This window comes from Chanodichthys erythropterus, chromosome 15 (assembly GCF_024489055.1).
Source record: "Chanodichthys erythropterus isolate Z2021 chromosome 15, ASM2448905v1, whole genome shotgun sequence".
In the NCBI taxonomy this organism is placed as follows: Eukaryota; Metazoa; Chordata; class Actinopteri; order Cypriniformes; family Xenocyprididae; genus Chanodichthys; species Chanodichthys erythropterus.
Genome location: NC_090235.1, coordinates 17,320,749 through 17,343,876, shown reverse-complemented (window position 1 = coordinate 17,343,876; position 23,128 = coordinate 17,320,749). Strand labels below are relative to the sequence as shown.

Below are 23,128 nucleotides of genomic sequence, written 5' to 3'. Positions count from 1 at the left end.
TGAACTGAGGTGCCATTTATTGTTTGAATTGCATGATAAAATGGACAGAATCTGAAAGCTAAGACAAAGCCTTTTGCGATTATTGGATAGGAGGTACGCTACAAATTATGTCTGATGTAGGAAAGAAAACGCAGACCTGGCAACCCTGGCTTTATATGACCCCTACTAAACTTAGTCTACACAGAATGGTACTCAAAGGACTGACAATCGTATTGCATGGAAAGTGTTAAGGCTTTTCCCCCTTCAGCCCATAACAAGGTCCTACAAGGACACATTTGAGAATCTGTGCACTTCACTGATTCCCACCTAGATCATTTTCCTCTCCACTATGGGTTCTTAGATTGAAATTGAGATATGGCTACCATTTACAATGAGAACAGATGGATTTTCCAGCACTGTGACAGACAGTTCAGCTTTGGGAATCACAGACAGTGGTATTGGCAGTGATTGGAGAAGGTTTGATTAATGGGCACGTAGCAAGAAGGGGGAAAAAAACACCCTCGCCCCACTTCCAAGAATCTACAGCCTGCCAAGAGCTCTTCACAACACAATGCAGCAAATAAAGTCCAGAGGATAAGAAAGGCCTGATGAGGGCTTTTCCCCCTGCAATCTTTTGTGCTCCGATCCAGTAGGAGGGCACAACGGCACTGGCTTGGCATTGCAAATCTTTTCCTGGGCATTGATAGATGCTGCTGTGCTGGAACGTTCCCTCACAGCAGCTCGATCTCTGTAGATCTGGCACAATTGCCTCTCCTCCCTGTGAGGTTGGGCCCTTCATTTCCTTTCATTAAAGCCCCCGGTTGAAAACGTTAATAAAGGCAGTGTCTAATTACAGAAGCACGTCTCCACAGCTCTATAGAAAATCATCAAACTAATGCCAGTTTCCCCCCATTCTCTTTTTGCTTTGAGCTTGATTGATTTTTCTGGAGAGCTGGATTGGTTTTGTTCTTGCTCTCTCTCTGTTATGGTGAATGCAGAAACTCTGGAGGTGGGTGGAAAGACCGAGTCCTTCCTGACATATTCTGAATCACTTGTTTTTGGCAACTGCGATGATGGACGCTGGCCAAACTGTCTGTGGCTGGGGAATTGGGAAGCCAATTTGTACACTGATGACATGCAAATGCCTTTTGTAGAGATCCTGATTTAAAAAAAAAGTCTTGGGCTGACTTGTTTGCATAGTTGGATGCTTTGGATCTCCATTTCCAAAACTGTGAGCCTGGTAAACTGAGGCTATATACTGCTCTAGTTTCTGGCTATTGCCTCGCTAGCTGTTTATTTTAAGTGAAGGTCCCTTTTAAACAAATTCTGCTGACTCGGCTTTCTTTCCCGCTGACAAGATTCACAGGATAAATGGGGCCCCAGATGAGGTGCTGCTGCCCAACAGACGGCCAACTAACATGTATCCAGAACCGCACTTCTTCCTCTTGTACCTCTCAGGGTCACAAGCAATGCCACCCCAGATCCAGTCGACGGAGCACCTACAATAACCATAGTGCAATTCACTCATGTGCTAAATTACAGCCACAAATGGGCTCCTTCCACCTTTGAGCCTGACAGTTTTTTCCTGCTATTCAGGTTTTCACCAGCAGTCCCAGGCTTTTCCTGAAACATAATTGTATTCGGTGAGTCAGGCTGCTGAAAAGGGGACGTTTAAGGGAAAAAAGGTGAAAGGAAAACCTGTAGCGGTTCTGACAACATCATTAGAGGAGTGAGTGTTGAACTGCTGCTATCCTCTCGTGTCTCCCATAATGAAGTTTTCCAGGTTGCCACGTACCCTCCTGGGCGTACAGCATAATTAAGGTTCTCTACTCCGATCCCAGACAGGTTCGGGTCCTTTCCCAGGTGCATTGACTTAGTGGAATGTCATGGGTGGGCATCGATGATTTTGCTGAATAGCACCCTTGAGGCAAAACCCAGCTTTGGCCCTTCAGTTCACAGAGGACACTCAATGCTTTCTGCCGAGTAAGTTGACCTGAGCGTGATCTGATCCCCTTTCGCAGTTGTGTGTGATTTACGGCTGTGCCCAAGGCACTAGAGCTACTGAAAAAGCTGTAAAGTCTGCCATCTGCAATCAGGAAAGGACTTACCAGGCAAGTGATGGCAGAAATTAGCATAGTATAATGTCACCTTGATTAAGTTGGGGTGTTTGCTGTTCTCCTTCCATTCCTTTTTTCCATATGGAATAATTTTTTAGGGCTGCCCCCGAATAAAGATTTTTCTATTCAATAGGGGTAGGCGATGTGTCCAAAAATTTATATCACGATATGAGTAATGCAGAAGAGCATCTTAGTAACGTTTACAGAGCACATTTCCAGCACCAGGTGTATTTTTTGCTGTGGTTCACAGTTTGAACTGATTCTATAGGAGCATCACGCTACTGACACCTTCAACAAGCTGGATGATTGACAGAGCACAAATCCCTACTGCAGTTTTGATAAGGACAAGTAGGCCCTGTCAGTCACTGCCAGACAGGAGACCACAGCTGTCAGATGGCTGTAAGAAACATGTTTACAGAAACCAGAGCACCATATTAAGACTAAACACAATAACTATTTTAAAGCATTTATTTTTGCTGCATAGCAAAAAAACAAATAGTCAATTTAAAAAACGGCTGACAGGCTAACAGAATCCTTTCAGTCCAAAAAAAGTCTCCCATTTCTGCTTCAGTTGCTTAGTGACTATAGAGCGTATAGAGTGACATGAGACAATGAGACTTTTTTTTTTTTTTTTTTTTTAAGAGAACTGAAGAAGTCTTTTTACTTTAGAATAACACAACACATAAATAAATAAATAAAGCACACTGGTATTTACTCCAGTAGTGAATACGGTCCAGTAGTGAATACGGACCGATGGATGGACGAACGGATGGGTGGGGATGGATTGGGATGGGAATGGATTGGGATGGATGGATAGATGGATTGGGATGGGAATGGATTGGGATGGATGGATAGATGGATAGATGGATTGGGATGGGCATGGATTGGGATGGATGGATAGATGGATTGGGATGGGAATGGATTGGGATGGATGGATGGATGGATGGATGGGAATGGATGGATTGGGATGGGAATGAATTGGGAATTGGATGGATGGATAATATCAGTATTTTTCTATCAAAACGTTTTTTTGTTAAGACTTGAAAGATGTACCAAAGTGGGATGGGATTGGATGGATGGATTGTAATGCCATCCATTTTGCACATTTCTGCACAATGGATGGGACTGGATAGCCATCGATTTTGCACATCTGCATGATGGGTGGATGGATGGACATAAGAATACAGATATAATATAACAGTAAATTGGAAAAAAAAAATGCTGTGAAAGATTAGTTTTATCAATGTTTTTTAGGGATTTATAGAATAGTCATTGCAACAAACCAAAAACTAATTGAATCCACATAAAGAGGTGGGTAGAAGATGTTTCTTTTTTTAATCAAAATGGTACACACGTTTTTCATTAAGACTTGAAAGATGTGCAAAAGTGATCTGAGACAAATGGCGAGTCAGACTTTTCCTGATCTCTTCATCTGACAGAATGAGAGAGAAAGGTCAGCATGGTGACGAAAGAAATGACTTTTTATTTCTGACCGAGACAGACGACTGCTACATGACCTTATCATCAGCTTTTCCTCCAAGAATTAGTGTCATATCTAAAGACTGAATCGGTTTAGTTTTTTCAAATCTCTGCAACAAAAAGGTTAATCCAAGAGGCAATTATCTTTATTGGACTTGGCCATCCATTAGTGTGCACAAAATCAATTAATCAATAGCCTGTTTTCAGCTCCATCAACAAGCTACTAATAGGGTCAACTGTACGAGAGGCTTACGTTGAAAGGGTTTCAGTAGCTGGACTGGCCTTGGCTAATGACATTTACTTAAGTACTAGAGAGGGTGGAGAGCTTTTCTGCGGCGGATGTTTAATGTTTAAGCAGGATAGCTACACAATAAAAGACATCTGCATCTTTCAGCTTGATACTCTACATTAGAAGCAACTGAATAATGAATGTTTGGCTTCTACTACTTGTAAAATCTAACATATTATATTTCCATAACCACAATGAAGAAATCATCATTCACATACCATAAATTCAAACATTTACCATTGTTTTGTGACACTGAAAGCAAAAGAAGGGCCAGAAAGACAGAGTGGACATGCTCGACAAAATTGCAAGGACAAAAATATGAATAAAACACATGTGCTGAATAATTCATCCTGTATTGCTGCCTGGGTTCCACATGAATGCCCACCGCAACTTATGCTCTAGTCCGAAAGCACCAGGGAACCAAATGGTCGGAGTACATCAGAAAACAGGAGGGGAACATGGGGAAAACAGAGATGGTGCACCAAAAAAATAAAAAAAATATTGTTGGGTAACCATATAAACCACTCAAAGTGGCAAACACTCTCAAAGTCAGCCCACACACCACGCTAGTGAAAGCTGGAAGTCTTGACCACATACACCTCAGCATTTGTTTTTTTAGATGAGGACGGGAAGGAATACAAGGATTCAGAAAAGCTACGTAAACAATCACAGTGTTCAGGGGTTATGCCAGTTCAGCCTCGATGGCGGAAGAGATGGACTTTTACATGTGCTAAAAGCAGAAGCATTTGGAAAAGGAGTGTCATCATAAAAGTCAGGAAGGTAAACAAACATGTCCAAAAAAGTATTGAAATGCATTCCTACAATTGAAAAAAAAAAAAATGGAATTCATTTGCTATGAAGCGGCATTGTGCACCATTCTGAATAGAATACCAGCTTGATTTCTGAATTTGAACGGAATTTGAAGGCAGAAAACACAAGGTGGAATTGATATCAGTATTTGAATGGAGGGTAGGAGAACGTTAAATGAAATTTCAAGAAGTGTGAAAGAGAGAATGACAAACAGATGGAATGATATAGAATGATCAACAGAAAAAACGACGGAATAGACAAAGAACGACAGACAGAAAGACAATAGATAGAATGGTAGACAGGTAGAATGATATGGAATGATAGAAAAACAACAATAGAAAGAACTATAGAATGAAAAAAATGATAGAATGATAGAAAAAACAATAGAATGAGACAGAATGACAGACATATGATAGAAATATATAGAACGATAGAAAAAGAACAGAATGAAACGATAGAATGATAGAAAAAGAACGATAGAAAGAACACTAGAAAAATAAAAAAAATGTAAAAAACCCCAATAAAAAAATGATAGAAAAATTATAGAATGATAGAAAAAGAATGATAGAATGAGAAAAACAGTAGAATAGACGGAACGACAGAATGATAGAAATAATGACAGACAGATAGAACAGAAAAACAATAGAAAGAATGATAAAAAAAGTGATAGATTGATAGAAAAACAATAGAATAGAAAAAGAATGCTAGAAAAATGATAGAATGATAGAAAAACAAATGATAGAAAAAGAATGACACAGACAGACAATAGAACGATAGAAAAAGAACAATAGAATGATAGACAGAACAACAGACGATAGAAAAAAAACGATAGAAAAGAACAGAAGATAGAAAATGGACGATAGAATGAGAAAAAGAACAGTAAAATGATAGAAAAAGAACAATAGAATGATAGAAAAACAATAGAATGATAGAAAAAAATAGAATAGAAAAAGAATGACAGACAGATGATAGAATGATATAGAACAATAGAACAGAAAAAGAACGATATATAGAATGATATAGAACGATATAATGCTTAGAAAAACAACACGATAGGAAAAGACAGACAAGCGATAGAAAAAAACAACAGAATGATAGAACGACAGAAAAAGAATGATAGAATAGAAATAGAACGATAGAATGCTAGAAAAACAATAGAATAGAAAGAATGATAGATAGACGATAGAATGATATAGAACGATAGAATGCTAGAAAAACAACACGATAGGAAAAGACAGACAAGCGATAGAAAAAAACAACAGAATGATAGAACGACAGAAAAAGAATGATAGAATAGAAATAGAACGATAGAATGCTAGAAAAACAATAGAATAGAAAGAATGATAGATAGATGATAGAATGATATAGAACGATAGAATGCTAGAAAAACAACACGATAGGAAAAGACAGACAAGCGATAGAAAAAAACAACAGAATGATAGAACGACAGAAAAAGAATGATAGAATAGAAATAGAACGATAGAATGCTAGAAAAACAATAGAATAGAAAGAATGATAGATAGATGATAGAATGATATAGAACGATAGAATGCTAGAAAAACAACACGATAGGAAAAGACAGACAAGCGATAGAAAAAAAACAATAGAATGATAGAACGACAGAAAAAGAACGCAAGGATGTTACAGACCGATATTCTGTCACATTCAGTGAGTGTCACTGATGCGTTTCCTGTGCTCTGGAAGCTCAATGGTTAGTTTGGTTCTAGTCTAATGTCATGAAGTCGAGCCGACACATTTCAACACATTTCAACACATATCATCACCAAAGTGTCAACTACTTTTAAAACACCATCTTCTTCTCAGTATTCTGTGGTGGAACACTTCGCCGGCGACACCATCACTGCAAGCACAGGAGGAAGAACAGATGCAGCAGCGGCAGATTTTCAGCACAGAAGGTCTTTTTCACTTTGATGCTGTGAACGACGCTAACCCAGACGCAGAGCAAAGACGACACGGGTTAAAAATAAGTCACTGAATTAAAAAAAAACATGTGTGTTGTGTTCCCTCCATCACGTAAGCACATGAAACGATGAAGAACCGCATCACACGGCTCACCCAGAGCTTATGTTAAAGCACCATTTTTCTTTGAGGCAGACGATAACAAAGAAAGTCACAGACATAATTCTGCCTGATGGGAAGCCAAAAGGAGCGCCGGACTAAAACAGAAGGAGATTAGGAACCAAACATGCAGATCCTCCAAAATACCTGTGTGTAAACATGCACTGATAGTTATGATGTAACTGCAAAGTTTAAGGCTGTTATGATACAATTCGCTTTCAGTCCATGATGAGTTGAAAAATCAACCAATATTATATATTCAGCAGTGACCTTGTCTTCTTACCTGTAGTGAAAAATAATCACAGAGGAACATTAATCTGGACGGGAAAGACAGTCAAGGTCAGGTTGAATAATAATAATGTCTGGATCACTATACAGCTGGCTTTATTTGATCTCTGATATCTCGTCTGTTTTGGCTAGGAATGTTAATGTAATGAAGTTAGGCCTTGAGATAACTGATTGTTGTATATTTTAAATTCCAAAAGTAATTTTGCCCTACAGAGATGCAATTTTAAATGAACAAATGAAAAATAAATTAATTGCATTCAAAATTAAACACACCCTCAACTGAAGAGAGTAATATTTTAAAATTAAATATTAATTAATTCCAGGATGCAGAAAACACGGATGGAATTGCAGAATCTGGTCAAAAAATTGGTATTTACCATATAACGCGGAATGTCATGGAATTTTAAAAATTTGAGGAATAAATCAAATGAGGGCTGTACACTTAAACTGAGATATGGATTTATGTCTGTGGATATTAAATGATTATGCTCAAGGTGTTTTCAGCATCTGCTGTCTCACTATACTACATTTTACAGTTTAATTTGAGAAAAACTCAAAAAACTCAAAGGTCTTCATGACGACCTGTCAAAATAAAAGTTCAGTTTAACTTGCAGATATTATAACAAAATATTACTATTGTAGAATATAACTCCCTTAATGTTCATTTGATTATTTTTTTTTAGTAAATTGTTAATGTTTTATGCCTTCATTTGATTGCCACACTTTTGATAATAATTTAAATATTTATAAAACACTTCATATGGCCATGTTATTTTTTGAATGAATAGACATGCTTTTTGATTTTTAAAATTTTATTAAACAATAGAATGCAGAAAAATTAAAACAGAAACTATGGAATTTGGGAAAAGAAAAACTGAATTTGAAAGAAAAAATGTATTTCATAGAAAAATAAAAATACATTGTATTAAACTTTTAATAAATTGTTGTTAAATTGTATAAACTTTATTATCAATTCATTAGACATGCAATTCATTTAACCATTAAATCAGAATCTAGAAGAAAAAAAAAAAAAAAAACGTAATCCAGAAAAATTAAAATTGAAAAAAATGGAATTTGGAAAAAAATACAATTTATTTCATAGGGTTAATATATAATAGTTAATAAGTTTGGCTGCAAAAAAACAAAATAGAATGAAAAGTGAACTAAGACTAAACTGGATCAAAGAGATGCAACATTATTCACGCCATTCTACCAATGTGCAATATTTTCAAAGCCTTATAGGCCTCTTTTTCTATATGATTTTTATGCTGAAAGAAAATGGATAATATTGTTTATTAATTTTTAGGCAGCCAAAATGTCATTATCATGACTGCCTTAGAGCGAGTAAACAACCCATTTACACAACTGAAAGCTGAACCCTGCTCAGGTCAAAGCTCTGAATCATGTGAAAAGCTTTCTTGACTACTTAGCAATCCTTGACGCCATATTATTTATAGAACATGAAAAACATTTATAATTAAAGGTTACAACCACTAACAACAAAAAACAAGCTCCTTTAACGACATCTACGTGAAAACCGATTTTCACTTCAAGGTCCCTTTATCTTTTTTCTTTTTGAAGACTGGATATAGCATCAGAACGGCGAAGTCAAAGCGGAACTTTACCCCAGACTCTCTATAAACATTCATACGTGTCTTATCTGACGAGACCTTGGTGTAAGAAATAATTAAACCATTGCTTCCTGTGCGAGAAAACTGCATACTGTGTCATTGAAGGTGTTAACCAAAGCTTGTCGCCACTATTCTAGAGTGTAGTGTGATTGCGGTAGCTGGTGTGTTGATTACTGACCCAGATCAAAAAGAATTGAGTCCTTCCATCAAAATATGAGATTTTAGCATTTGATCATCTACTACTAGGTGAAAATCTTGGATCTTAAAGGGATCGTTCCAACCCTTCATGACTTTTTCTTCTGTGGAATATACAAGATGATATTTTCATGTAGGTTTTTGCCTATACAATGGAAGTCAATGGGGTCCAAAACAGCCTCAATGGCTTTTATTGTGTCTGTTTCACAGAAGACAAACAGTCCTACAGGTCTGGAAAGACATGAGAGTGAATATATAATGAAAGAATTTTCATTTTTGGGAAAATCCCTTCAACAAGCCACACGGCTCAGGCACTGAACCATGAAGTATCATGGAAGCCAGTGTCTCTGTGTGGCCTTTTGTTTGATGCCTTACAGAATTCAAAAGCTATCAGGCTTGTTTCAGTGTTGTGAATCCGAGTTCTGAGGGGGAAAAACATGGGAAGTCTGAAGGGGGAGGGAAGTTGTTTCAGAGCTTTTGGCAGAGGACGGGGGTTCCTGTGGGGGATGAGAAGGGGCCGCGGTGTCAACAAGGCACAGGCTGCGAAAGAATCTGAGCAAACTTTCGCACAAAGGAGCCCCTCAGCGCCCGGGGGCAAGAGAGCCGTTTCACTGGAGAGGTAGTCAAATCAAACCATAAAACGGCTTGGGCGCGAGCCATTAGATCAGCTAGCACTTAAACAAAACGCTCTTTCTATACCAGCCCCCCACTGTCCTATACAGTCTCCCAGTAGATTTGTATGTATGACACATAAAAAAAAGCAATACGAAGAATTTAAGCAATTCCCCTTCAAATTCCTGTGTTTGTTTTTGCTCCTTGCAGGCCGAATTGTGAGAGCCTTGTTTCAATATTTAGTGTGATAGAGTCATGATACAACTCTAATAAAATCCTTAAATTACCCTGAAGTTGTAAAAACACCCAAACCAGCAGCTTCAGCTGAAATCATGATGCAAAATGTGTATTTAATGCTTTGCATATTCAATGTCATGTATACTAAGTTAGACAAGTACTTAGAGCTGCACAATGAATTGTTAAAAGATGGCGATCTCGATTCAAAAACCCACGCGATCTCATTCCTAAATGACAATGACTCAACCGTCTATTAATTTGACAAAATCACAGCAGTTGTCATCTATGGTATCACTATTTCTGCGTTACAAACCAAATCACAGAAGTACTGGGATAAAAGTTTATAGTTCGGATATAAACACTGATGTCTACAGTAGCTATCAAAATAGAGTAAAATCACCTTTTGAAAGTAACTTGATGCTTCAAATAAAGATTGTATCAATTATATCACTACACCAGTAGGTGGCGACAAGTGACTTAAAAATGTATCTGTCATTGAATCATTCATTCAAGAGATTCGTTCAAAAAACACTGATTCATCCAGTAATGAAACAAGTGAAGACTTTATGAGTGAGTCATTGAATCATTCACTCAACCTTATTTTTCTAGTAATTCATTCAGATTAAACATTTTAAATAGACTGCAGCAATTGACATTTTGCCAAACCCTCTAGTAAATTACATGCTATTTTGTTGCTTCTTCTGTTCAGAATCGTGAGAAAATAGTGATCTGTTTGAAAGAAAAAAAAAAAACAAATTTATCCAAAATCGTGCATCTCTAATTTACAGCAGAAAAACTAATTCTGAACATTGTTATATGATCTGTCATTTCAAAATCTTCTGCGAAAAAAACAACATTGCTATAAAGCATTTTAGCAACACTAAATGACACCTGCATTTCTAAACATTTGACTGCTGCAGATGTCTTCATCCGTCCTAGAATGAGTGTGAAGCTGAATCTGACAAGTCTGGTATTGAGGAAGGGTGGATTGCTTCTTTTAGCACCAAATTAGCATGCAAACTGCTGTGTTACACTGTGAGGCTGATCTACAGACAGTGAAAACCACAGCAGTAGTGGAAGACTTTCTCCCCTGAGAGCTGGATTAAAAGGCCATGGCTAATGCTCGTGGCTAATGGTCACGGGGGAGACCAGCACCCTTACAGCCCATCTCAGCACTGACGTCAACATTTCAGCTGCCGCTCCAGCAGATAAACGATTCAAGACTAAAATAAATGTGAGTGAAACCATTTGCTTTTCTGTACACTACCATTGAAAAGTTGAAGAAATTAATAGTTTTTTGCATTAAATTGATCAAAAGTGACTAAAGAATTTTCTTAAGCAGCAAATCAGCATATGAGAATGATTTCTGAAGGGTCATGTGACACTGAAGACTGGAGTAATGATGCTGAAAATTCAGCTTTGATCACAGGAATAAATTACACTTTACTATATATTCACATAGAAAATTGTTATTTTAAATTGAATTTTTTTTTCACAATTTTACTGTATTTTTAATTAAATAAATGCAGCCTTGATCATTGAAAAACTCAAACTTTTGAATGGTCGTGTATATTAATGTTGGGAGAGATAATCTTACCGAGCCAGAAGAGTAAATGAACACTTCAGATACATTTAGAAAGCAAGACCTAAATAATGTCCCTCAAAAAAACATCCCACTCAACTGTGAACCAATCAATGGCCTGCTCTGCAAATTCCTTTCAGAAAACATGTTTTCCTGGAGAAGGAATGAAAGATGCTTTTTCGATTGTAAATGCCACTTATGAACTCATACTCTTCAAGAGCTTTTTTGCGTTCCTTTTCCCCCCCCCAATTACTGCCAGTTCTGTTGCTACGGCTTGTACTAGATTTTAACATTCAGAACTTAACTTCAAAGCATGCTAGTTTTTTTTACCCCCAAGAGTTGATTGTAGTTACACTTAGAAATAATTGACGGCAATGACCATTTCTGAATCCGTCTGGTGGTCTTTTTTGTGGCCGGGGGGAATTTTCCTGTGGTAATCCCACTGAAAGTGGGTCAATGAGTCTCCCAGACAGGGATGGAGAAAATGGGGGGGGTGTTGACCACCCACACAAATACACATAACAAACCTGCTGGGACAATATCCACGCCTCAAAATCTCCAATATTCTTTTAAAGATCAAAAAACATTCAATTACAGCAGAATTCCTGTGAAGGAAACACTTCAAACTAAACACACACAAATTACCTCCTTGTTTTAACATGCAATTTATCCAATGCTGCGATCAGATAAAGCCAGCCTTAGCCCAAGCACATTATGCACAGAAAATATATAATCAGTGAACAGTAATTAAGCAGAACTCTATTCAGGCTAATTACCTCACATTAGCATTTGTCACACAAGCTCGGGCCACTACTTTATCTGACTGAGGTGAGATCATGAAAAATTCATGATTTATTAATGTGACAAGAGAAACAAATAAGAGAAACAGTGGGATAGAAGTGCCTCGTTTTAAACAAATTAAACTACAGTGTTCACTACATAAAAACCAATGCAACTTCATTCTATTCACCAGTGTAACGAGGACGTGCAGCACATGCACCAACAGAAAGCCATGCATCAACTGAAGCTGGGGGAAACTACAGTAGTCAACATTTAAAGTGGATCAAAACCTTTCAAAGTTGCCCTAAAATCTACTTCTTAGGGCAACTTTGATGAACTTTTTTGATCCACTTCAAATGTTGACTACTGTAATTTGTTTTCTTGGAATGATTTAAGAGGCTATGAGCAGGAATAATAGGTGAAATATTAATTTTGGTCCTTGTGGTGTCCTTGAATGGCCTCGTGAGAGGGCCACTGTTAATAATAAAGCCTGAAAAATCTGGTTAGGGATTAACAGAGGAAAAAACACAGATACTCTAAGGGAAAAATGTTGACATTGCAAATATTACCCTTCTATATCTATGCAGTGACTCATTTTCCAGGAAACAAAATTTTTACAATTTAATAGTACCAAAAAAGTTTTAGAGTCTAATACCAGACTGAATATCATTTGCAGCAGGGGGATTTGAAATCATTTCCTTCATCTGTATCAGATCAATGTGACAACTTCCACAAATCACACTGAGGCAGATCGGATTTCCTCCACTCTTCCAGCTGGGGAAGTGACCAGCGCTGTGCTTTGTGACACAGTACTGAATGAATCTATTGTTTAATAACGCTTGGCACTGCTGAGTTATTCCAGCTTGGTAAATTCCAAACCGTGGCATGGAGGAATTTCAGTCGCAGGGCCAAGTCTCAACTTTAAGTCTGGCAGGCTCTGTGTCGGACCAGCGGTGCCTGAAACCATTCAGATGCAAGTCATTTTAAAAGCTGGAAAATCATGCAGTCGAAAAGGCAAACCTTCATGAATTCTTTTCAAAACATCGTCAAATGGCAAACACCAACCAGGGCTTGACAATAAGGACGGCCCGGGCCCAGTTGACAGGCAAGTTTATGCATCATCACAAACGTTTATCATTTGCACGTTTTAAAACCTTTCCAATTTAAATATTCAAGAGCAAGAAGACACGCAAAAGAGAACTCAATTCAATACTTGCACGCTGTGTGAGAAGTTTTGTGTGTGCAACACACATCCGAAGCACACAACCAGAAAGCCGCCTCTCAAACAGCGTGTGAGTTCTGAATTAAGTTCTCTTTTGTGTCTTCTTGCACTTGAATGTTTAAATAAGCAAGGATTAAAAACAAAAGCAAATGATAAACTTTCATAACAATGAGAGCACCGAGTAAGTAGACGAGGAAGACCCCTACAAACTATCCCTGCGTCTCAATCAGCTTCCTGGGTCGTGTAAATGAATGTGGACGACTCCCTGATCAGTGCCCTGACTACTGAACTAGGGAGCTGATGGAGATGCACGCCAATAGACATGTATTATTTCTGTATATTTACTGTTTTTTTTCCTTTTACATTCAAGAAATATAGTTGAGAATGTCCATTTCATAAATATGTTTATTTGCACTACCGTTTCTTACTACCATCTCTCATATGTCATATATATGCCATTTTATATCTGCATTTTTATCTTCTTTAACTTGATTAATATCATAAATATGTTTATTTGCACTACCTTTAAGCACAAGCGCCATATACTGGCAGGGAGTGAATTTGCACGTTCACTCTGAAAATCGCTTGGGTATGAAGACAAAAAACGTCTCGAAAAACGCATGAGATATTCGTCCCGGTGTGTACAGGCCTTTAGACCTACATGATAAGCAGTTTATTTCATTTGTTTGCTGTGTTGTATCTATTTGTGCCATTGCTCATAATTTGATTATTTGATCTTATTTTAATTGCTGACAGTTTACATTAACAATATTTGAAATTTAGACTAGTTTTTGGTGCCATAACATTATGGGTCAAAAACATGAAAACAATAACTTGGCCTATTTTATTTATTACTTTTTTTCGTGGTGGGGCCAAGTGAACATTTTGGCAAGGAAAAAGTAAAAGTTTGAAGAGTAGAAAAAATCTTTAGCATTGACCCCAGCCAAGTCACCAAATAAAAAATAAATACTGGTAAATAAATTTTGCAGACTCCAGTCAGCTGGGTCATTTTTGCATGGCTCAGCTCGCTCATGTTCCAAACAGCTGTTCTGTCTTACAGACACACACACACACACACTTACACTCCAATTAACAGCACCACATCCTGCTGAGAAGCACCTCAGCAGCATCATGGGAGGGAGAAACATGGTGCCAAAAATATCTGCACACCGACCAGCATTAGTGCCATGACTAACCAGGAGTGGGCTCTAGAGCGGGAGGAAGAGCGCTGACTTCCTCTAGGTGCTGAGTCTGAAATCCCATTAATGAGCACTCGGGCTGTTTTGAAGTGATATGCGCCAGGTAATTACTCTCACAATGTACAGTGAAATTATCAGTGAATTCTAACGGATTGTGATTCAATGTGCTTGACTATGCAGTCCATTCACTTCTAGAGAACGGCAACAGTTAAAAGTGGATTATTGATTAACTTCTGTCCGTTTAATCAGAAATCACAGCTAGCGTGACGGATCTACTTGCGAGCGTGTTAACATTTCAGGACAAAAAAAGATTCCAATTACGGTTTATTTACACTGGGTCAGCTTTCTAATTATGCAAGGTCGTACGCCCGTTCCCTCGCGTTATATTTCGGGCATATGAGACGTGTCCAAACATATCCAGATTGGGTTGCTATAATATCTGAGATTAGGGTGAAATTCCCATGGTGGAGGCGTTTTAAAATGAGTGCAACGGAGTTGGGATATAAAAAACCGAAAGGATTACAGCTCACTACTGTACCTGGGAATGTGTTTGTCATGTCAATGGCTTTCTAAAAGCAATAAAAGCGTTTCGCAATCCGGTTTAAAACACATACCCCGGGAGCCCTGCTGGTCTCCATGGCACATGAAGGCGCCGCTTCAAAAATATTCAAGATGACACAACTCACTGAAACAGCTTGCATAAAAATGGCACATTGCTGGGTAAAATTGGACAGCGTGACACTCTACAAAACATCTTTCAAGTCAAGTAAGTTCAGAGAGGTCCAACTTATATTCTGTTATTATAATCACAACAGCAAGAAAGTGTAATTATGAAACATTAGTATTTATGTAATTCCAATGTACACATTGCAAACAATAAAAAACATTGTGACCCAATTTGCAATATACAGGCAACTTCCCCATACAAAGTTTTACCATGGTAACCAGTTTCCCAAAATATCACAGGCTATTGACTTTGTGCTTTATCTTGTTTAAACGTTCGTTTAAAACCTCAGGTTAAGGCCATGTATATCTCCGAGTTAAGCAAGGTTTCACACTTGTATTTTTAAAACATGGTTTACGCCACATTTAATTGAACCGTTCCACCAAAAATGAAAATTCTGTCATCATTTACTCAGCCTCAAGTTGTTCCAAACCTGTACACATTTCTTTTCTTCCACTGAACACACAAGATGATATTTTGAAGAATGTGGGTAATCAAACAGATGGCCTTTGACTTCCATAGTATGGGAAAAAAAACATTACTAGTTACTAATAATCTTTAAAATATCATCTTTTGTGTTCAGCGGGTGAGAGAAGTTCATACAGGTTTGGAATTACTTGAGGGAGAGTAAATGACAGAATTTTCATTTTTTGAGTGAACTATCCCTGGGTTATGAAACCCTGTAGTGCCAAAGGAGTGTGAAGTAACAGACAACCAATCATAAAGTGCCTCTGTGTTTACCTAAGTAAATATTCATGCGCCTTGTAAAGGGGCAGTTACTTTCTTGTGCTGTATAGAGGGTATGCATAGACGTCACTTTCCCGCCGGAACGCGCTCCCTCAGCTGGACTGAGTGGCAAAAGAACCTGCTGCATGACTGGATTTAATAGGGGAAACTGCAAAAACGCAAGTAAAACAAATGATTACACTAAAGGTTGGGGTCGAAAGTGTTCCTTATATCATGTCAAAGAAACCTAATCCATGGATTGACATACAGCCAGAAATCGTGTTTATATTAAAGCAAATCGGCCTGTGAACGCTTTATATAAATACAATATAGGTAAGTGTAAATCTGAGTAATCACTTATATCAATGTTATATATTTCGTCATATCGTCCCGCCCTAAAACTTGTATAGTTTTTGTCAGTGTTTATTTAAAAACACCCAGTTATGCAGAATAAAAGATTGTAAATATTTAATTGATGAGTTGTCAACACAATACAATATATAGGGTATGATTTTACCCAAAATCCAACATTTTGACACAAAATGATAACTGCGAAACATGTTTCTTTGCTTGGAGTCTAGCTGTTTCAGTGAATTGCAGCGACCTATTTGCTTATTTCGGCAGTCTGTAAAAATATACCTTAGATTTTGTGTCAAAGCTATGTTTTGGATGTGTTTTTCGCGGCATTCACGCTGAAAACTAATGCCGACACAGTCTTTTGCCACTCAGTGGGCGTGACCGCAGTCATAACGGTCGACGTCACGTGCATACCCTCTATTGTTTTGCCGACTGAAGGAAACCGTTAAAACCGTTAGAACAGCGGCAACCAAAATAGATGTAGGCTAAATGACAACGATTTCACAGGTAAGCTATTAAGTTATTGGAAAAACGAGAAATATTCAAATAAAAACTTTGGTTAAATCTTGAAAATTGACTAACCGGGAGATATGACAGTTAACCCATGGCTAAGTGTAAAAAGCACATTTTTGTGACTTTGAATTTTAATTTATGACAGTTCCATGTTGTAAAAAAATAACTGGTGAATGGTGGTTCTAAAGCAGCAGTTAGCTACTTTCGCGCTTTATAGTTTTGCTGAAGGAAACCGTTAAAACCGTTAGAACAGAATGACGACAAGTTAACAGCTAAGCTATCAAGTTATTAGAAACTTAGTACAATACAATTAATTGGATTAATACACGATTAATCTGTAGCATATTCATCCAGTCAATGTACTGACCTCATAAATATATTCAAATAAAAACGTTCAAACTTAAGTGAAATCTTGAAACCAAGAGATATGAGCGTTAACCCAAGGCTAAATGTAAAAAGCGCATTTTTGTGACTTGAAAATTAATATTTTTATGACAGTTCATTGTGGTTACAAAAAAAAAAAAAAAGATGTTTGATGACACGATCATATGAGAAAAACACAAGTTTGAGGACTCACTTGTCATACTCGGCGTTGTCCTTGTCACATCGCGCGTCCTTGTGTTTCTGCCAATCCTTGCCATGTTTGCAGGTGGTGAGAAGAACTACATCCTCCGCGTTATGAACATGATATAAGGCATTCCTCGTGTCCGAGCCGATGCCGGTCAAATAGCGTTTCCCCTTAAATACCAACATATACTTTCTAAAAGGTGGAATGGTGTTGTATTTCAAGTACCCCCTGTCTCCACCGGTCCTTGGGTGCTCCTTGGAGAACAAGGGGATGGATACGTCAAAGTTAGGTCTGAAGTTCTCAGTACTGATGCTTGCTTTGGCCAGCATGGCCTGTCCGATGTCAAAGCCCAAGTCTTCCGTGTAATCAGGCCATGTGCCCGAATACAAATTAAATATGAGGTGATTTCTACCATTGTTCCAAAGAGCCAAGCTCTGCACCTTGGTTTTGAGATTGTGCACGTACTGCGGCGATAGCTGGTCGCGGTCAAGAGTGTCCAAGCTCAGGACGAACAGGCACGCTTGACCAGGGTCAGAAGTGTAAAACCTAGAGCCCTCGATGGTGGATAAAATATTCTGGTAACTTTCCGAGATCTTCTCGCCCTTCTGCTGCGGGTACACGTACACTTTGAATCCGTTCCTCTGACAGAGAGAGAAATCGAAGCATGATTGCATGCGGCACCTTTTGCCCTTGTAAACGCTCGAGTTAACGTCTCTCTTCTGCCTGGGCGATATGTGCACATTATATTCCTCCGTGTCCGAATGGTCCCACGGGCTCAAGTGTTGTAAGGGATCCGAGAAGTGTGGCCACGGCTGATCGGGACGATTATATCCATGTCGGCTCCTGGATCCCGTGGCCGCCGGACCCGGGACCCCTCCTCCTCCTCCAAAGTAAAAGAGCAGAACTAGAAAGGCGCCAGTCAAGAGCGAGATCAGATATCGTTTTTTGGCCTGCATGTGTCCAGATCGCGGTGTTTGCAAATAAATCTCAAGCGGTTGGAAGTTTGTCTCTCAGCAGCAGCACCACCACCCCCTCCAGCTATAGTACTGCTCCGCCATCTTCCAGCCTGCGAGGATTTACAACTCTTCAGATTCCGATCACCTAACAGCAAGCGATTGATCCAGCGCATGTGGGCGATTTTACATCAGGCTCTTCGCTCGTCTGTCTAGTAGCGACATTTCACAACGCAGCCGTATGCGAAGCTGTTCAGATCATTATAAACACACAATCAGGTATGCTTACTCACTGACTTAAGTTGGAGTAATAAAAACGCCGCGTCGGAGAGTTGCGGCGGCACTGACTCATGGAGTTCGCCTTTGGAGAGCAGGGGGTCCCGCTGGAAAAGATGTAAAGTCGTTAGTAATACAACGACGATGCCGTGGCGTTTCCAATCTAAACTGAAGCCCACCGCTGCTCCATTCACCTCCGAAACAAAAACAGTTCACCGTAACCTCACGAATCCCTGCATTTCTCTTATTCCAGCGCGCTCCGTGGACCTTCACACGCGCAAGAAGTGGATTTGCTCTTCATCGGGACGCCGGCTCTGGAAAGCGACGTTTCCCTTTTACAGGATGTTTCCTTCGCAAATAAAATCAACGGAGTTCCTTGATCCGCGAGCCCAGTCACCTATTGCTCAGTTGTTCCGATTGTTACTCTGTTACATTCCAATCCCGACACGACGCCAGTGTGCGTGACGTCCCATCATGGTGCATCGTGCGTTTTCATTGGACGGGAGAACCGGATGGGGCGGGGCTTCTACAGCACCCATTCATTCCCAGAGCCGAGCGTCTCTCAGAGTGTGGATGGACTTCTGACCGCTCTAATCACTCTACACATTAAACATTGACTAACTTTTTTATTTTTAATGTAATGTTTTCTTTTAACTCAGCTTTGCAATGCAGCATTTTGCACTATAATAACATTATTAGTCAGAGCAAAATTCGTTTTTTAAAAATACAGTTAGATTAGAGATTTATGTTATATGGGTGATGGGGATTTTTTTTTTCTCTTTCTCTTTCGATCTTGTTTGTTACTTTAAAAAAGTAATTATTAGCTACTAATGACATCTTCAACAGTGTAATTAGATTACTGTACTGTTTGTTTCTAGAGTCTTTACTGTTATTTAATTCAATTGTATAGAAAGTAACTAATTAAATTACAGATGAATTAAGAGTAATCCCTTACTTTACTTTTTCAAGGGAAAATTTATTAAATTACAGTTATTAGACTGCTTAGTAAGTAATTACACCCAACAGTGTATATATGCTATTATTATTATTATTATTATTATTACATTTCTATCTAAATTATGCACTCTAAAAATGGTGGGTTAAAAGCAACCCAAGTTGGGTTGAAAATGGACAAACCCAGTGGTTGGTCTGTTTTAACCCAGTGGTTGGGTTGTTTTAACCCAGCAAATTGGTTGTTTTAACCCAGTGGTTGGGCTGTTTTAACCCAGGGGTTGGGCTGTTTTAACCCAGTGGTTGGGTTGTTTTAACCCAGCGGTTGGGCTGTTTTAACCCAGTGGTTGGGTTGTTTTAACCCAGCGGTTGGGCTGTTTTAACCCAGCAAATTGGTTGTTTTAACCCAGTGGTTGGGTTGTTTTAACTCAGGTGTTGGGCTGTTTTAACCCAGCAAATTTGTTGTTTTAACCCAGCGAATTGGTTGTTTTAACCCAGTGGTGGGGTTGTTTTAACCCAGCAAATTGTCAGTTTTAACCCAGCGGTTGGGTTGTTTTAACCCAGCAGTTGGGCTGTTTTAACCCAGTGGTTGGGCCGTTTTAACCCAGCAAATTGGTTGTTTTAACCCAGCGGTTGGGCTGTTTTAACCCAGGGGTTGGGTTAAATGTTTGCCCAACCTGCTGGGTAGTTTTATTTAACCCAACCATAGTTTAAAAATTACTATATTGCCTGCATAAAATAACCCAAAATATGTTGAATATGAACATTTATTAATATTTTTAATACATTAACATTGAATGAATAATAATTAAACAATAAACATTTTTTAAATTGCTTGTTTTGATTATTGTTGCCTCTAGTAATTATGTGTCTGATTTTTTATTTATTTTGGGTTCATTTTAAGCCAGCCATATTGTAATTTTTGAGACAATAGTAAATGAATAAAACTGCCCACTCAAGCATGTAACCCAACCGCTGGGTTTGTCCATTTTCAACCCAATTTGGGTTGTTTTTAACCCAGCATTTTTTAGAGTGTGTGGTGATTAATTATTGTTATTGTGATGGTGATGTTATTAGAGTCAAAAAAGCTTTATTTGCATGACTATTTTACAATATTGCCAATACAGTACTTGAAATAGACAATACAGAAAATAAATAAAGTGTAAAAAAAAGAAATGAAGTGAAAGGAGGGGGAAGTATAGGAGAAAGGAAACAGGTAAATCAAATAGAAAATGGCAGAAATGAATTTACACAACAATCACTGAAAGCTATAGCCCTGCTGGACAAATGACTTATTTGCTGTTTATTTAACTAATAATTGAAAGACGACAGCTGGATTACCCGAGTGATTTTCTTTGGTATCTATCTGCTGATAAGAAGCCCGGCTCTATAGCACTTCCTCTTCCCAAAGCCTCTCCCAGCTTGTGATAAAAAGCCCCAAATTTGGGCCGCTGTAAACAAATACCCATGTCTGGACGGGGTAAGCCGTGAGTTCAGAGAGTTCTAAGCTCTGGGAAAGACAAAACACCCTTTGAGAGTCCTCTACCCTCCACTGTTCCAGGATCTGATAAAGCTGCTCCAGATGATGTAACACACTGCATTCCCTGAGTGTTCAGGGCAGGGCTGGGCACAGTGATATGGACACACTACACAGGTGAATGTTGTAAGAGCACAATAGGAACACCTAATAAAAGGGATATGGAACGCAAATCCAAACGCTTAACCAAGCCAACATCAGCTGTACTGAAAGATTAATGCCTTTCTAGGAGGATGCATATAGATCATGAGATTAAAAAAAAATCAATAACACAATCTTTCTTTGGCCATAGAACATGGAAAACAAAACAAACAACAACAACAAAAACGTAAAAATAAAACAATTTCCTAAAAGACATAATTTAGTTATACAATTGATACATTTAAATAGAATAATAATCATTTTAATAATTAAATACATTTAAATACTGTAATATAATTTTTTATACAGTAGTGGCCAACACTGATTTCCGGAGCCGATATTTGTCAATGATCCTATCATCAAAATATGAGGAAAATATTATATATATATATTTTTAAATATTTTAAATATGTTGGAAGAACAAACACTAAAATTGATAATTGATCCTATGATCATAATATGAGAAAAATATTTTATATTTTTATAAAAAAATTTTTTTTAAATATGTTGGAAGAACAAACACTAAAATTGATAATTGATCCTATGATCATAATATGAGAAAAATATTTTATATTTTTATAAAAAAAATTTTTTTAAATATGTTGGAAGAACTAACACTAAATTTGATCCTATGATCAAAATATGAGAAAAATATTTTATATTTTTATAAAAAAAAATTTTTTAAATATGTTGGAAGAACTAACGCTAAATTTGATCCTATGATCAAAATATGAGGAAAATATATATATTTTTTAAATATTTTAAATATGAGGGAAGAACAAACACTAAAATTGATCTTGATCAAAATATGAAGAAAATATTATATATATATATATTTTAAAATATTTTAAATGTGTTGGAAGAACAAACACTAAAATTGATAAATGATCCTATGATCATAATATGAGAAAAAATATTTTATATTTTTATAAATATTTTAAATATGTTGGAAGAACTAACACTAAATTTGATCCTATGATCAAAATATGAGGAAAATATATTATATATTTTATATATATATTTTAAATATGAGGGAAGAACAAACACTAAAATTGATCCTATGATCATAATGTGAGGAAAATATATTTTTATAAAAATATACATTAAAATTGATCCTATGATCAAAATAAGAGGAAAATATTTTATATATTTTTTAAAATATTTTAAATATGATGAAAGAACAAACATTAAAATTGATCATTTGATCAAAATATGAGGAAAATATTTTAAATAAGAGGGACGAACAAACTAAAACTGATCCTATGATCATAATATGAGGATTTTTTAAATAAATATTTTAAATAAGAGGGAAGAACAAACTAAAATTGATCCTATGATCAAAATATGAGGAAAATATTACATATTTTTTAAAATGTTTTAAATATGAGGGAAAACCTTTATCTTTATATAAGAATTATATAAAGATAAAGACATAAATTACGTCAGCAAAATTAGTTGTGTTTCATTGCATTATTATCACAAATAAAACAACTGACTTAAAGAACAACTACACAGTAAGGCTTACAAAATATTTAACTAATTTTATTAACATTTGAATAAAGGTTAAATATAACCACTAACGGTTTACACCAATTTTGGCCACTACTGTATGCTACTGTCTTGCAAAATGTTTCGGTTTGATGTCTCATGGCTGTGTATTGTTGATGTCTTTCACATTGTTCACTTGTACACACTATTGTATTTTTTATCTCACCAAAACCAAACAAGCACAGCTGTTTAGCTGCAATGCCATGCCTATGCTTCCAGGGGATGTTAATATATCAGGATCCACCGCGAGAGCGAGATAGCTGAGGAGCCGACAACATTTAAAGAATCAAGCCGCGCTCCGTGACTAACACAGACATAGCCATTGAGTAGGTGTG

The 23,128-nt window shown here is 37.4% G+C and overlaps 1 protein-coding gene across 1 annotated transcript in view; it reads right to left on the bottom strand.

Moving 5' to 3' along the window:
• Positions 1 to 19,107, bottom strand: part of ext1b (exostosin glycosyltransferase 1b) — a 103,551-nt gene extending 84,444 nt beyond the window's left edge. The window contains exon 1 of the mRNA XM_067411588.1: positions 17,397 to 19,107. Coding sequence (XP_067267689.1) covers positions 17,397 to 18,343 — 947 coding nt within the window. The 5' untranslated portion in view covers positions 18,344 to 19,107. The remainder of the gene's footprint in view (positions 1 to 17,396) is intronic.
• Between the last annotated feature and the right edge of the window lie 4,021 nt (positions 19,108 to 23,128).